Source organism: Stigmatopora argus, chromosome 6 (assembly GCF_051989625.1).
Source record: "Stigmatopora argus isolate UIUO_Sarg chromosome 6, RoL_Sarg_1.0, whole genome shotgun sequence".
Taxonomy (NCBI): Eukaryota; Metazoa; Chordata; class Actinopteri; order Syngnathiformes; family Syngnathidae; genus Stigmatopora; species Stigmatopora argus.
In genome coordinates this window covers 3,257,668-3,275,063 of record NC_135392.1, presented here as the reverse complement: position 1 = coordinate 3,275,063, position 17,396 = coordinate 3,257,668, and the positions used below count along the sequence as shown (strand labels likewise).

At 40.3% G+C, this 17,396-nt stretch overlaps 1 protein-coding gene and 1 long non-coding RNA gene across 2 annotated transcripts in view; one reads left to right on the top strand and one right to left on the bottom strand.

Moving 5' to 3' along the window:
- The first annotated feature begins 1,628 nt into the window (after positions 1–1,628).
- Positions 1,629–16,200, top strand: mst1ra (macrophage stimulating 1 receptor a). The gene is made up of 21 exons (XM_077601983.1): positions 1,629–1,697; positions 2,302–3,579; positions 9,074–9,244; positions 9,323–9,442; positions 9,508–9,678; positions 9,758–9,921; positions 10,420–10,549; positions 10,618–10,754; positions 10,972–11,154; positions 11,249–11,348; positions 11,534–11,764; positions 11,836–11,982; positions 12,612–12,774; positions 12,853–12,942; positions 13,122–13,325; positions 13,405–13,485; positions 13,559–13,740; positions 13,829–13,938; positions 15,196–15,361; positions 15,438–15,574; positions 15,656–16,200. The coding sequence occupies exons 2-21, from the start codon at positions 2,389–2,391 to the stop codon at positions 15,903–15,905; spliced, it is 4,128 nt and encodes a 1,375-aa protein (XP_077458109.1). The 5' UTR covers positions 1,629–1,697; positions 2,302–2,388; the 3' UTR covers positions 15,906–16,200.
- LOC144075180 (uncharacterized) overlaps positions 12,891–17,396 on the bottom strand; it is a 29,223-nt gene continuing 24,717 nt past the window's right edge. Inside the window, exon 4 of the long non-coding RNA XR_013300499.1 lies at positions 12,891–13,334. This is a non-coding gene — a long non-coding RNA (uncharacterized LOC144075180). The remainder of the gene's footprint in view (positions 13,335–17,396) is intronic.

Genomic DNA, 17,396 nt, shown 5'->3' with positions numbered 1-17,396 from the left:
AAAAAACACAAGTGTTTTTCGGCTCATGTCCGCCAATGCAAAAAATAACAGATAAAAATCCATTATTTTCCAAATTAAACCCCTAAATTGCATACATTTAATTTCCTTCCTTTTACTTTGAGCAGGCATTCGAAGATAAAATAGCAATCCATGCAAGCAGACAATCTTATAGGAATATATTCTTTATCCTCTGTGTTAAATGGCAATTTTTTTGTGTCATACTTACCCATCTGAAAAAAAACATTGATTTTTGTGATGTCATTATTATATGATATACATTTAGAGTACAGTTTCTATACTGCAAAAACACTTTGTGAAGGACTATTTGTCTGAAAAGTGTGAATATTTGTGTATTTTGTATTACATGCGTGGGCCACGGAATGAATAAAATAAGTATATACAAAGTTTCCACTGTGTTGGTTTCTATGGGCAGTTTCCCAAGGGTGAGGGAATACATTCTTTTCATACCTTGCAGACAAGAAGTGAAAGGACTCATTACTCATCTTAAACAAATGCATTTTTGGCAAAGCACGCATGGAAAGAAAATCAATATTTTTCAGAGCAAATACTTTCTCAATAAAGCAATATGCACCTATAGGACAAATTCGGGAGGAAATGTCATGTCTAGTAGTGACGAAAGCATGAGGATGTCTGCTGGTTTTCAGGTTGCACAATGTCTTCTACTTCTACAGCGGGTGCGGCCTGACTCTAGGCAACACACACACACACACACACACACACACTCACACACACTCACACACACAAACAGAGCCAGAATACAATGATCAAGCAGGGATTGAAGTAGGTACTTCCCATCAAGAACTTTCATAATAAATCTCTTCATCTCCCAATGCATATTCCGAGCCTTTTAATTAGCATAATAACCACTTTATATTCAGTCACGATCGCGCATCTATTAATCAAAGTCAAAGTAGTTCACATGTAGTTCATATTTTTATAATAATAATAAAACAACAACAATAATAGGTAATAACAACAACAATATTATTTTAGTTTTACAATTCTTTGGTTGTAAATGCATTTTTTTAATTTCATTGTTAATTATTTATGTCAAAATCAATGCTGTTTTACACCCAAAAATATTTTTACAATTTTTAAAAATTGAGATTTACTCTCTCTTGTATTGTAGTTTATATAAATGTTATGTAATAATTATTATTTTTTTAAATTGAATTTATTAATTAATTACCCTGCAAAACGTGAAATATTTTTTTGATTTTTTTAGTCATGCTTTTTAATTGTTTCAGTTTAAAAAAAATTGTGGTTTGAATTTTTTGAATTTTATCATAATTATATGTATTAGGTAAATATAATATTTTAAAAGATAATACATCAAATGTAAGTGTTAGTGTTAACAAATACTATTTATATGATATTTTATTCAAGACTGAAAAACAGTTTTAAATATTGTTATACAAATTTGAAAAAGTCATCATGACGATTGACTCAATAAGGGATGTTTTTATCATTTTCCTAAAGGCTTTCCTAAACAGAAAACAATATTTCATACCTCCAGCACTCAAACAACATTTGAATAGTGCCACAGAAAACGTGTGATTTTATTTTGAAACATCTGGTTTGCTTTGCTACCACAACAGCTTACTTGACAAATCTGGGAGTTTCATGGCAGATTGAACTCTGCTCGACGACTCAGACTCGCAGTCATCCTGTGTCAGGTGAGCCTCAACTCATTCACATTTTTGCCACGTTTTATTCTTAATACCTAATATTAAAACCAGTAAACATTTTCCTTAAATAGACACACAAAACAATAACAATGACTTTAACTATAAATCCACTTATGGTCTTGGCTATGTTTGTTGTTATACTGAAAGTTCTTCACCTTTAATCCTCCAGGAAATGCATCTTTTGGACTCCTTATTTTCCTGGATGTGACCTAAAAGTCTTTCCCATTGCCAAAGCAAGTCTTAACTTGTCCTCCAAAAATTTGTCTCCACACTTTCTGTCCGCCTTCAATTCCATGTCACTTTGTATTTGTTCCAGTTCATTCCAGAATAATCCTTAATCGAAAATCAATTGGATTTACAGCAGTTCCATTGGTCAATGCCAGGATTTTACTCCTTCCACGATTGATTCTTATTATTTATTAGATATCATCCGCTGGCCCGACTAAAATATACCCTGCCGTTGTCAGGTGGGAGGGGCCACAAGTAAGCCATCACCATTTTGAAGTCTTTTGGTGTGATCAGATCAATGTTTTGTCCATGATATCGTGAATGTTATTTCTAAAAATAAAAAAGGAATTTGGTCTTCCCACAGAGATCCACTGCTCCCTCAGAATGCCGTCAAAATCCAAAACGCCGTCTTTGAGGTAACCCGCCGACCACGAGGGTCCGCGGCTTAGAGATGCCGGCCTGGGCGGCCGCCTTGCTGGCGCTGTGCATGTGGATCCGAACTGGCGTTTCCCAAGGACAGCTCGCCTGTCCTTCCGGTTCCCTCAATCAGGTCGACTTCTCGGTCAAATACCCGCTACCTCGTTATCAAACGGCGAATCCAATCCAGAACATAGTGGCCAACCCGTTCGACCAAGAGGTCTACGTGGCCTCGCGGAACCTGGTGGAGGCGGTGGACGACAAGCTGAACCAAGTATGGGAGGTCAAAACAGGTCCGACGGGGAGTCCGCAATGTCAAACCTGCCACCTTTGCAACACGGCTGTAGATCCCAGCGACCCGGAGGACACGGATAACCAAGTGCTGCTTTTAGATCTATCTTTCCTGACGTACCTGTACATATGCGGCAGTACCCAACACGGCATCTGTTTCTTCATCGACCTGGAGAACCAACCGCCGGAACCTCAGTGTTTGTACAAAGAGAATCAAAACTCTCCGTCTTACTGCCCAGACTGTCTGGCCAGTCCACTGGGGACCAAGATCACCATCGTGGAGCAGGCCGCCACCTCGTACTTCTTCGTGGCGGCCTCCGTCGATGACAAAGTGACGCAGAAGTTCCCCCGCAGGTCGGTTTCCGTGGTAAGACCGCTGTCTACCGAAGACGGATTCCAAATGGTGATGGAGGGCTTGACGGTTCTGCCCCACCTGAGGGACTCGTACAGAATCGATTACATCTACAGCTTCTCCACCCAGGAGTTCGTCTACTTCCTTTCCCTGCAGAGGGAGAACCCCTCCAAGGGCGATTCGGCCTTTCAAACCCGTTTAGCCCGGCTCCCCGTTGGCACCCACGAGGTGTGGACGTACCGGGAGATGGTGTTGGAGTGCAGGTACGAACCCAAGCGGCGCCGGAGGGAACCGTTCAGGGATATCGTGTACAACGGACTCATGGCGGCCTACTTTGGCCACGCGGGAAAGGAACTAGCTTTGGAGCTATCGGTGGACGAGACCGAGGACATCCTCTATGGAGTATTTGCACGGGTGGACGTGGAAGGAAAACCGCAAAAGGACTCGGCTTTGTGCGCCCTCTCCCTGAGTGACATAAACAGCAAGATTAACACCGGAGTGGAGGATTGTTGCAGTTCCGGGAGTGAGCAATTATCCAGAGGGCTGTGTCATTTTCAGACATGCGAAAACTGCCCGCATGAGGTGAGTAATTCTGCGGTCCGAATGTAGAAGGGAAGTTCCAGTTTTGTGAATTAACCATGATATACTTTCAAAATGAGATCCGTTGCGAGATCCAGCCACATCAAAAACTTCCTGTTGGGAAATATGAGCAGAACAAGCTCTCATTTCTACGCCACTCAATTCCGACACGTGTCGTTTGAGAGAAAAACAAATCCGGCCGTAGTCCCAACAGATTACTAATGTAAATATTTACAGCAGGACAGCAGTGCTTGTTAGTACATTTGCCTGAATGTTCCGAATTTGAAGCTCAAATCTCAGAAACAGGAGAGAACATTAGTGAAGAAGCCATCGATACCACTGTCCAATACCGTACTACTATGAAAATTCCCAAATATGGGATGAATAAAGTTATCTCATCTAATCTATTAGTATTAGCGGGTCACCATGTTCAGGTGTGCGATTGGACCAGTAAATCTGCATGAGAATCTCGAATGTTTTTGAGTAGAACTGCCGAATCAATACATAACTGTATTTTGAAAGGGCAGGTTTTTTTGTCCTGTAAATTAGCCCCTGCTCACCCAAATACTTCGAGATGTCCCAAAGTAAATAGCAGTAAATACTGTGACAATTAGTGTTGGACTAATTGAGACTTGTGAAACAGCAAAAACGAAATGCAACCCTCCAAAAAGACCAGCAGGTGTCCGGTGGTTCCCAACCAGTGTGCCGTGAGCAATGGTCAGGTATTCAGCGGGAAATTGCAAGAAATCATATAATGTAATGAAAAATTAATGTGAATATAATGAGATTAAAATTGAACTATTGCACGGTTAAAAATAAAAACATGATGAATGTTAAATAGTAGTTTATACTATTACAAGACTCAAATTGTGAAAGTCATTTTGTTGCTTATTTTTCTCTAACATGAAGCGGAAGTTGTTTGGTTTCTAGGGCATCAGCTTTTGCCGACGTAATAAAGTCTGTGAGCACAATTTTTTTTTAGCGGAGTATTATATTTAAGTAATATTTGGTGAAACGTCATAAAACTATGCCAAAAACATGACATGACTTATTTTTGCATCCCTCGAGCCGCAAGTTGTTCAGGGTCCGCAGACTTCAACTTTTGGGGACATTAAGTCAGTGTGAAAAATTAGATTTTGGAATAGTTTTGGAGGTTTACCTGATTCCTGCTGATAAAACTTTGATGAATGACTATTGTGAATATAGGCGACATAATTTTAAATGAAAAGATTTTCAGATGGTGCTGTCACTTGAATTTTTTTCAACGCAAAAAGTGTACCGCAGCTCAAAAAAGGTTGGAAAACGCTGATCTAGTCAACCAAATGTTCAAATTAATCATTGAAGTGCAATATACAAAACATGTATTACTCGTTAACCTAATCTCACCTGGAACAGCACACTGACAACTTCGACTAGTCAAGTATACATCACTTGTTATTAAATGCAGTCCACCTGTCAAAACCTCAACCAAAACCTCAACCAAAACTAGCGGATGAACAACAATGTGAAGGCAGTGCCGTGTAAAGAAGCCAAAGTGTTTTGCCACATTTAAGGAAGATTTCCAATGATTCACTCTGACTTATTTTTAGAAATAGACAGCATGATTGTGTAATGTCCCACTTGACAGAAAGGCAACGCAGAGACCAGAAAAAGTTTTAGCTTCAATTATAAAAATCATCCTTCTGTAACATGTCCTCTTTAAAACATGTTTATTATTTCTAGTGTAATGATTAAACTTAAAGTTGAGTGGTGTCGACGTCGCCAAGAGAAACAAATGAAGATGTGTGACGAGAACAGGTCAAATGAAAAGAAAAGATTGGGAGGGGTGCATGAGTCAGTGCTGAACAGTACCATGTTCTGGCTTTCTTCAACAAACGATGGGTTTAAAGTGGACAGTAAAGAAACATAAAAATGTTTCTCATATATTTAGGTACCGTATTTTCTCGCATATAAGCCGTACCCTTAAAATTGCCTTAAAAATCATTGAATTTTACAATTTCTCTCGTATAAGCCGCCCCCTGATTCACAATTTTCACCTTCATATTCATGGTTTCAATAGGGAGTACAAATGTGTTACTTTGAAGGGAAAATCTTAAGAAAAATCATCACAAGTGGTATTTCTGAGATACTGTATAAATCGATTGCACACTCCGAAAGGGTGTTGTTGACTGCACGTAGACAAATTTAAAAAGGAAGTCACGTGAGCAGTACAACCAGGAAGTGTGGCCGTAGCGGTCTAGTTTGTCGTCCCAAAGTAAGATGGCGGCGCCCTGAGTGAGCAATGGCAGGCACAAGTGAGTTTTTTCACGTTTTATGCTAGATAGGTTTTTTAAATTGAATTTCATTCATAGACATCAAAATAAATTTTGTTTTTATCAGTTTATCTTTTCTCCATTTTGAAATAAATGACCATATCGGCCACATTGTCTTGCGTTAAAGCACAGATGGCAAAGTGGCGGCCCGGGGGCCAAATCTGGCCCGCCGCATCATTTTGTGCGGCCCGAGAAAGTAAATCATGAGTGTTGACTTTCTGTTTTAGGATCAAATTAAAATGAAGACTATAGATGCATATTAAATTTCCTGATTTTCCCCCTTTTAAATCAATAATTGTAATCTTTTAATCCATTTTTTCTGTGTTTAGTTTAAAAATCATTTTGTAAAATATAAAAATATATTTTTAAAAAACTCAACTAAACATTGTTTTAGATCTATAAAAAAACTGAATATTCAGGGCTTTTAATCCAGTTCTTTTAATCCATTTATAAAAAAAATCTATATATTATATCTAAAATGGTCCGGCCCACATAAACTCGAGTTGACGTGAATGCGGCCCGCGAACCAACCCGAGTCTGACACCCTTGCGTTATAGCATTTCCTGCATGTCTAATTTGTGCGCATATAAGCCATACCCTTAATTCAGCCCCCCCAAAAAGCGACAAATACGGCATACGTGCGAGAAAACACGGTAACTACGTAAAATAAAGCGGACAGGTCTTATCTCAGGTGTCAATTTAAAGGTGTGGCCTTTCCTTTTTTTATGGTTTTCAAATCTCTCAGCCGTGTGTACACGGCCATGAATGTCTGCCAACAAATGCGCAATAAATCTTCCTGATAAAAAGGTGGAATTTCATCGGGGCAGGGACTGCTCTCCAAAAGGAAATTGGAGGGGGAATGGAAAATATGCGGGGCTACGTGAGCGGTTTGAACCCAGTGGTCCAAATAGTTGGACTTAATCCATTGAAATATTAGCACAATGGAGTGCAACTTGGGACGAGAGAAAGACTTGCAAGCTAGAACTTGTGGAAGGCTTCAACGAGGAATGTTCCCATGTGTTTCTAACAGTCTTTATCATTAACCGGCCTGCCTCTTACTCGGGGTTTATGTGTGAGAGCTTCAAAAGGACCACTTAAATTGGCTAGAAGGAACAAAGTCAACATATGGAACCCGTCCTCGCAGTTTTATGGCACATTTGTTACTCTCGACTCCAGACAAGTTGGAGAACTTCCTCTTTAAGTGAGTGTAAATGTTGATGCAGATTGAGGGAAAGTAATTGGGTTAACATATACGAACACGATTGTGAGGTGGACCACAAGTCACGTAAAGGGAAGCAAGGAACAGGAAATAGACTCTTACTGAAGGTTGGGAGGAAAGCCGTATTTTTGAAAAGAAAACACAACAGAAAAGCATAATCATCAAAAAATTTCTAGATCAACTCTCTGAGATATTCTCGCCTTGTGTCTCCTCATCGGCTCCCCCTTGTGTCACCCACTTGTACCTTACCGTTTCGGTACCCCGTTTCTGTGTATTTAAGATCCCCCTATTTGTCTATTCGGTGTTGCGTCATTGCCGATGTCAGATTGTTTTTAAGTTGCCCTTTTGATACTCAGTCCGTTTGTTTGCCTCCTGAGTTTTTGGTTGCACTTCATTTTTTTCCGATGTCAAAAATTTTGAGTTACTGCCACACCGCCTGACCTTCCTTGCACTAGGGGCCTTCCTCTTTTCGCGCCTGGTCACTCCAGACACGTGGCAGGAAGGTTGTGGTTTCTTATCTAAGCTCAATGTTTGACTTGATTCTTTCCAGTTTCCTCCCAAAGTCCTAAACAATTATAGGGGAATCTAAATAAACTGGAACTGCCAGGAAAAACCATTTATCTTGTTTAAGTCCCTTTACATTGCATCTAGACTCATCTCTTGACTCTCAACCGGTCTTTAAACAACAGATAAAAAACTGAATAAAATCAAATTCAATCTGTCCAATTTTAGGTTCATTAGAAACAATCTAAAGCCCAAGTCAATCAAACTATATTTTGACACAATCATATCAGACATGACTTACTGCCTAACAAGTTGGTCATCGGCCTGCAAAACAACACTAAAACCAATTGAAACCATTTATAAGCAAGCTTTGAAAGTATTGGACAGAAATCCAAAAACGCACCACCACTGCCTGATATTAAAAAAAAAATGCCTGAACTGGGAAAATACTGTTAAATATGCAGATGCCATCTTAGTTTACAAAATCTTCCAACACAAAGCTCCTCCTCCACTACAAGATTTTGTGCAAAAAAACTCCAACACATCAACAAGGGCTGGCTCTAGAGGTGACTGTGTAGTTCCCTTCAAAAAGAGTGCTAAATTAGCCAAAGCACCTTCTCTGTCCGTGCTGCACATACCTGGAACTCAATACCAATTAACATACGTGAACCTCTTGGCCAATCATCTTAAAGCCTGGCTGTTAGACGAACAAAATTACAATCACAACGCTGTCTAAAACAATGCTACGTAGGTATCTGTGTGTCTCAAGGGTGTCAGACTCGGGTTGGTTCACGGGCCACTTTAACATCAACTTGATTTCACGTGGGAATTTTAGATATAATATTTAGATTTTTTTTTTAATAAATGGATTAAAGGAACTGGATTAAAAGCCCTGAATATTCAGTTTTTATAGATCTAAAACAATGTTTATTTTAGCTTTTTTATATCTTTTTAGATTTTACAAAATGATTTTTGAACTAAAAACAGAAAAAATGATTAAAAAATGACAACTATTGATTTAAAAGGGGGAAAATCAGGAAATTTAATATACATCTATACTCCATTTTAATTTGATCCTAAAACAGAAAACCGGCACTGATGATTTACTTTCCTGGGCCACACAAAATGATGCGGCGTGCCAGATTTGGCCCCCGGGCCGCCACTTTGACACATGTGGTCTAGTATGTGTCATCATTTATCTTCAACCTCCACAAGGGACTAAAGATGGAAATTAGCCCTTGCCTACAATCTTACATATTTACATACATGTTCATTAACATGAATATAGATATGTTAATTAATATGTGCTGTCCCTTATGAAATAAGCCAAACTCATTAGTGATATCAAGAAACGAGACCAAATATGTTGAATCACTGACAATACCCAATTAGAAGTCCGAGGAACAATCAAAAACACATTGAATAATAATTTACCCGATTGCTCTATTTGTTTTTGTTACAGTCAGGCAATGACACATGCACTACCAAACCCACACTCGTCTCAAAAACGTACTACAGAGGAGACCTTTTCAACCAGAAGATGAGGAATGTCCTCTTCACTTCCATCCTGGTTACTGTTACAGGACCACAAACTTTAGGCCACTTTGGGACCTCAGATGGAAGAATCCTGCAGGTACTTCACTCCAATTTCCCAAGAAAACATCACTATCACTACGCAATTTGGTTCAAAACTTCTACTTTGTCGTTTTAGGTCATTCTTACATTGGACACACCCTTTATCTTTGCCAACTATTCTCTTGGAGAAACGCCCATATCTAGGACAGCAACCGTCTTTAACGACGACTCGCTACTTTTTGTAGCTGGAAATCAGGTAACATTTTTGCGCCGGCCATCACCACGTAGCATCGCCCTTGTCTTCCACTGTTTCTTATCCAGATGTTTAGAGTGCCTACCATAGGACCGGGCTGTACGCATTTTGTCACCTGCCACACGTGTTTGACGGCGCCCCACTTTATGAACTGCGGCTGGTGCTCGGGAATGTGCTCGAGGCTAGATGAGTGCTCCTCGCTGTGGAACAAACATTCTTGTGCGCCAGTCATAGCAAAGGTGGGTCTCGCGTCAGTTTAGAGAGAGTTGACAAGGCTTAGAAGAGTGATTAATGGGATCTGATTGGTTTTCTTTGCAGTTTTTCCCCCAAACGGCACCAGCGGGTGGGGAAACGGAGCTGACACTTTGCGGGAGACAGTTTCGATCTCCTTGGAGACCACCCATCACCGATGGTGTGACCCATACAGTCAATGTGGGATCAGCTTTGTGTACGGTCTTGCCTGACCAGAGCAGAAGTCAAGTGTGAGTAGCGCTGGGGCAAAAGTACTTTTGTAGTATTTGTTTTACCTAGGTCTACAATGTCTTCTGTGTCTGTCTTGCTACTGCAACCAAGAAATTTTACGAATACGGGATGAAATAAAGTTCTAACCTAACCTAGAAATGTAGTCTTAGAACAGAATCGTATTTCAAGATGACACAAAGGTAATTTTGCATTCATTTTTATAATAATTAAGTCAGTCTTTTCAAGAAAGCTGTCCCAAAACATAACCAAAATCAAGCTTTCTTACATTGGGGAACAATATGACTTGTTTTCTTTGATTTTCTTGACATCTAATTCCAGTCTGCATTAATACTTCTAGTAAAAGCATGATTTTAATCTTCACATACGGGGGCAAGAGTTCATAACAAAGCCTGCCCTAGTTCGACTTCCGCCAGACAGGACCAATTTCACAAGGCACTATCAGATACGGCATTTTTGTTCTGTGTTTTAATATGGTGGATTTCTACTTCTTTTTGCAGCCTCGTATGCAAACTGAAGGAAAAAGTGCCAAACCGCAATTTGACTATCAATCTGGAAGTTCACGAGGGGAAAACAAGGGCCGAGTACTCCATTGAAGGAACAGCTCGGGTGTCTGGCTTCTCTCTTGTGGTGAGATCACTTATATTACGAAATATAAAACTTGTCAATGCCTTACAAGGAATTATGTGTCTGAACAGGAGCCCAGCATAATAAAAATCACCCCTGAGCACGGTCCTGTTTTTGGCGGTACGCTAGTAACACTGATGGGCCACAACCTCGATTCTGGGATGAAGAGGGAAACGTTCATTGCGGACCAAAAGTGTCACATGCAAAGGTGAGTAACATACAGTACTATGCTGATATATCACAATACTTTGTATCTAAAAAATAGTTTATGGAGTGACTCCCACCAAGAATTGTTTTTAAAAGAACCAACAGGTTCACTGGAATACATGTTAGACCATTGACTGCCACCATTGGTGCTAGACGTCCAATGGATTGACTGTCTGGGTAAAATGAATAAGCATAACATATTTGATGATTGTCTCCAGCACTCCTCTAGAAGAAAGTGGGCCTTTATCATCAATTGTATGCCTCACCCCGACTGCTCCAAACATTGGGAGTGTTCCTATCAAAGTGGTCATCGACAACTTCGAGGTTACCACCACCAAGATGTTCCGCTACAAGAAAAACCCCGTTATAACCTCGGTGTATCCTCACTGCAGTTTCAGCAGGTAGGACAGAACAGATACAAAGAATTCCAATAGTAAAGATCTACTCTACACAAAGTCCAATTGTTTTTGATTGTCATTTTATACTGAAATTCAGTGGCTCCAAGTTGATCATCGAGGGTCAGAATCTCGACTCGGCGCACAAAACTGTGATACAGTACACTTCGACAAGGTCCGGTTTAGAACCCCGACACCTGGTAAATTTAACCCAACTGTTTTAGGTAAAAAATATCAATTAGATGTGCAGACCTCTTGGCAGTGAGGCTAAAATCCTTAGCACTAAAAGCTACGTAGCAGTCTTTACAAAAGACTTCAGTACTTGAACCCATCTATTTCAAAATACATTGGAAAGTCCACTTTTTCCTTCCTTCCTTCCTTTCAGGAGTGTAACAGGACAGGAATCGCTACCCACATGACGTGCCAAACCCCCGTTTTCCCATTGGACACGACGGAAGAAAGGTCAGATGTCGGAGAGCTTTTCATACACATGGACGGCGAGAAAAATGTTTGGAGGGGACGTTTTGACTACCACCCAGACGCCAAAGTCATCCCATTTGAAAACGAAGACAATGTTTTACTCCTTAAACCCGGAGAGACCGAAGTGTCGCTCCATGTAAGTTTGTCTACAATGACCGTATGTAACTCAGCCGTGATTAATAACCACCTGAAAATATGTTACCACAGCACCAAAAACTAAACAAGGTGAATTCATGCATGAAGATTACCATGACAATCGGAGAAGTGGACTGTAACGCCCAGGTTCTGCTGAACGAGCTGACCTGCAGGATTCCTAAGAACCTAGTAATTCCCAGCCAGGGATTACCTGTCAGGGTAAGATCTGTCAAACCACGGGTGTATTTACATTACAAATTTTCTACGTGTCTTTTAACATGTTGGGTTTTGACACCTCAGCCAATCACTGAGCTGTTTAAATCAGTGTTTCCCAACCACTGTACCGTGAGAGACCATAAACTGTTAATTTAGGGGACATAACATTTAAATTGGAAGATTTTTAGCTGTGCCTTGACATTTTTTCAATGCAAAAGGGTGCCACAGCTCAAAAGGTTGGAGTGACTAGCTAGTCTTTCTAAAGGAGGTCTCCAAACTGGTCCCCGAGGGCCGGTCTGGGTGCAGGTTTTTGTTCCAAAACCTCCAACACAAACAGTTTAACCAATGAGGTTTCTGCTGAAAAAAGAAGCACCTGACTGACTGCAATCCACTGATTGCACTTCTACAATACCAGATTGGTGGAGAGGTTTCCTCTTCCAGGTTGGAACGAAAACCCGCACCCACTGCGGCTCCTTCTGGAATAGTTTGAGGACCATTGTCTTAGAATCTAAGACAATGTTGGCTGAATTTCTTGTGTGGGCCATATTCTATGAGATTTTAAGCAGGCCAATCAAAACTGGGCGGCGGGCCATTGTTTGGACACCCCTGCTCAATAGCCTCTACCAATGTAGGTCACCGTGAACGGCGAACCGCACGACGTGGGCACCGTCCTCTACGAGGAGAACAATAACGACTCAATCATCGCGGCTATTGTTCTGGGTATCATCTTCGCCTCGGTGGCAGGCGCCGGCATCGCCTTCGTTGTGATGATTCATTTGAAAAAGAAGAAGCGAGGTGAGGCGCCGGTGTTTAGTAAGCGGTTTCCACCATTTACGCTTTGGTGACGTTTCACTGTCACGTTTGCGCTTTCAGCAATCATCGAGAATCGTTTAAGCACCAGGCTTTCCATGAACCGCCTGGGTAGCCACGGTGAAATGTCCCCGACAGGTGACTATCGACAGGGTGAGTCGCCAGCTACACTCAGATGAACAACAAAACTCTGTGCTTTGAATCTTGACTCGGGTCTTCCTGTATGGAATTGTTTTATTCCCCTGTGCTTGCTTGGAACACAAACGGAGGAAAGGATTCAACTTACCTCTGGCAACTTTGTGAAATCCATTTGTCTCTATGCTTGGCGATAGGTTCCAGCAACACATCCGCTTCAGGAGGGATTGCCTTTCAAGGTCCGATGTACGCCGCCAGCTACGACCACCTGGTCGTTCCTCTGATCCCTCAGGACAGCGTCTCCATGATCAGCCTCAATTCGGACCTGCTCGAGGAGGTCAAAGAGGTCCTCATCCCTGCCGAAATGCTCAGGGTTGAAACGAGCAAGAGCATTGGGCAAGGTAATTTATCTGTAATTGAAAAAAAGTGAACAAAATTAGCAGCTAATCACATTTTAAGTCATTTTTCTTTCTCATACAGGTCACTTTGGGACCGTGTACCATGGATATCTGAAGGACAGCAAAAAGCAAGAGATGCACTGTGCTGTTAAATCACTGAATCGTACGTAAACAGTGTTTTATAGAAGCGTCTTTTTAAACATTTGTTCTTAACGGAAGTCATCCTGTGTCAAAAGGTATCACTGATTTAAAAGAAGTGGATCAGTTTCTCCGAGAGGGAATCATAATGAAGGGCTTCCACCACCCCAACATTTTGTCTCTTCTTGGCATCATGCTACCCAAAGAAGGGCTCCCTCTGGTGGTCCTGCCATACATGAAACACGGCGATGTGCGGCATTTTATCCGCTCGCCGCAGAGGGTAATGTTTCACAATCAGACTTCCTGTGACCTATTAAGCGTCAATGTTTGTTCAGTAAAATTAAAAATAATGTGTGTTTTACGTACAGAATCCAACGGTAAAAGACCTGATTGGCTTTGGACTTCAGGTTGCCAAAGGGATGCAGTATTTAGCGCAGAAGAAATTTGTACACAGAGACCTCGCTGCTCGCAATTGCATGTGAGTGTGAACGCTACATCGTGTATACAGTGGAAAATATATTTCTTTTTTTACTGTCACAAAATGACCAAATCTTTATTTCAGTTGTTCCGAAATCATATTAACGTATTTTCTTGCATATTGGCCGCCTCCGCGTATAAGCCGCACCCTTAAAATTGCCTTAAAATCGTTGAATTTGACAATTTCTATCGTATAAGACACCCCCAGATTCATAATTTTTACCTCCATAGACGTCAAAATAAATTTCGTTAAGCGTTTTATCTGTTCATCTTTTCTCAATTTTGAAATAAATTACCATATCGGACACGTTATCTTGCGTTAGGGTGTTTCGTCCTTGTCGCCTTGCAATTTCGTGCATGTCAAGACTAATTTGTGCGCATATAAGCCGTACATCCGATCATTTTTTTGAGTGACAAATACAACATGTATGCAAAAAATACAGTACTTGTTGTCGAATACACAAGAAGCAGTGCAAATAATATCTAATGTTGACTCATTGAATATTTAATTGCAATGCAAAACAGAGTAAGTTTGAAAATTGTTGGGCGGAGAAACAAGATTTTTTTGGCATCTAAAAACTTTACTTAAGTTTCTTGGCTGCTGCTTATAAAACGCTTTTGTCAGTTTCCTAAGTTTCTTTATTGAGTTCAGGTCAGGAGATGGTCTAGGCCAGGGGTGTCAGACTCGGGTTGGTTCGCGGGCCGCGTTAACGTCAACTCGATTTCATGTGGGCCAGACCATTTTAGATATAATATTTAGATTGTTTTATAAATGGATTAAATGAACTGGATTGAAGGCCCTGAATATTCAGTTTTTTATAGATCTAAAACAATGTTTATTTTATTTTTTATATATATATTTTTAGATTTTACAAAATGATTTTTGAACTAAAACAGAAAAAATGGATTAAAAAAATACAAGTATTGATTTAAAAGGGGGAAAATCGGGAAATGTAATATACATCTATACTCTTCATTTTAATTTGATCCTAAAACAGAAGTCGGCACTCATGATTTACTTTCTCGGGCCACACAAAATGATGCGGCGGGCCAGATTTTGCCCCCGGGCTGCCACTTTGACACCTGTGGTCTAGGCGGATTCGAACCTGTATTCATTTGAGTATGCACACTTGCTATAACAATGGAACGCACCAATATGCAGGACATTCAGGCTAAGATTTAGGACATGCAAAACTGTCACATAGTAAGAAGAACAACATTTTATGACTTCTCATGTTGACCAAGAACCATTTTTAAGGCTGGACGAGACCTTCACCGTCAAGGTGGCCGACTTCGGCATGGCACGTGACATTTACGACAAGGAATACTATAGTATTCAAGACCACCGGAGGGCAAAGTTACCCGTCAAGTGGATGGCTATCGAAAGCTTACGCACGCAAAAGTTCACCACCAAATCCGACGTAGTGAGTACATCGCTCTCTTCAAAACACGCATTTCCATTGCTTACGATGGAATTTCTATTTTCCGACATTCTCATAGTGGTCCTACGGCGTGTTGATGTGGGAGCTGCTGACCAGGGGGGCCAGTCCATACCCAGAAGTCGACCCCTATGACATCACGCACTATTTACTGAGGGGCCGTCGGCTACCTCAGCCACAGTATTGCCCTGATAGGCTGTAAGACACTCTTCCTCTTAGCTAAGACTCCTAATTGTCTAGTCTGTTTGCCTAATTACCTCCCACATATTCATTCCACAGCTATTCCATCATGTTGGCATGTTGGAACCCGGAGCCCGAACATAGACCGACGTTCAACGGCTTGGTCGCAGATGTACAGAACATCCTTTCCTGTCTCGAGGGAGAGCACTACATCAACTTGAAGGTCAACTATGTCAACCTAGACCAGGCCAGAGCTTACCCCTCTCTGACTGCGTCTGCGGACGAAGCAGAGGGTTCGGATTCGGACACGAGCGGTCGAGATGACGGGGAAAACCTTGAAAACTCATGAGAATCGCACCACAGTTACAAAGACAGACTTACTGGGGAGTTCTTTTATTTATCGTTTGTTATCTGGATTAAACGATGCCGTATAGAAATGTACTGTCAGTAAGGGTGAATTTACATTGCCCAGTTCCAGATACATCATTTGACTATTATTTTTTTGCTCTCTAGTGGCATATGCATCATGGCAGTGTAAATAAAAGGGGAACAAATATATTATACATAAAATACACATGGAGAAACAAGAATGTCAGTTTGGGCTGAGTCAACACAAAGTAGTGTATGACTATTTGTAAAAAAAATTTTTTTAAAAATGCATCAATGTTTTATTCCCTATTAACTCTTGTAGAGTTACATTACTTACCTGCAAATGTCTCACTCAAATGTATGAAACTGAACGTTTAGCTATCGGGAATTCATTAGAATTGGACCCATAGTGTGGATCTAGGCTATGATTGGTGGACACTGCGAGTTCTACGTCCTGTTACAGCAAATGATCTTGAGTAAGAAAGTGAGAGAAATTGACCCAAAAAGCGGAAAAAATTCAAGTGAAGCACAATAAATCCTTTGGTGTAAATTTCTAGTCTTATATGAAGCACGCTGACGTCAAATGAATGTTAAATTATGCTCAGGGGACGACATTTTCTAGCCGTAATAATGAATTTCTCGAAACATTAGAAAAACTCATGCACTGGATAAAAAATATTTTGAGAAAGTGTGCATTTTAAGGGGTTTTTAAACCTTGATTTTTGCAGGCAGTACCTTTTTATTTGTTTGTAACATAATTTGCAATAAATGACATCATATCGTGTAAAGAAATGCATAGCTACATACCAACAACTTCTTTAAATTATTGCTGGATTGGATATCTTACTCCCTCAATGTGACAAAAATGAGCCAGCCCTTCCAGTTCTTATCGAAATTTGCTTTTATTTTATTTTTTAAATATTTTTTATTAGTTTAGAGCTAGATTGTTTCCAATGTAATTTTTTGTACTTAGTTTTTCAAATCAATACTATTTTTAAGTCCTTATACATTGCTCCATTGTTTTAATGTATATTTTTTTCAATGTAAATTCTGGCATCCAGGGGTCCAATTTGTGTACTTTCTCCAACTTGTACATGATTTAACGTTGAGGCAATTCCATTTATCAGAGGTAGAAGGCACCCTAGTACTTCCAGGGATGTTACTACAGTTTTGCTGACGCAGTATTGCGCCTTACTACGTCAAACATACTGTAAAGGTGTTACACAAACACCCCAAAGAATCCCTAATTTGCTAAACCGCTAAACAACACATCTTTAATGTCTTTGTATTGTTGGGATTGTGTTGTAATTTGAATATTACGGACTATTTAAAGGCAAATTCATCAAAAATAGGCTTTCTTTTCCAAGCTGTCCTTCTAGAAATCCTGTTTTTACCTGTCAAAGTTCACATGTAATTAGCATTTCTGTACATTTTTTTTTAAAATGGTGTTTGCCTAAGATTTCTGAATTTT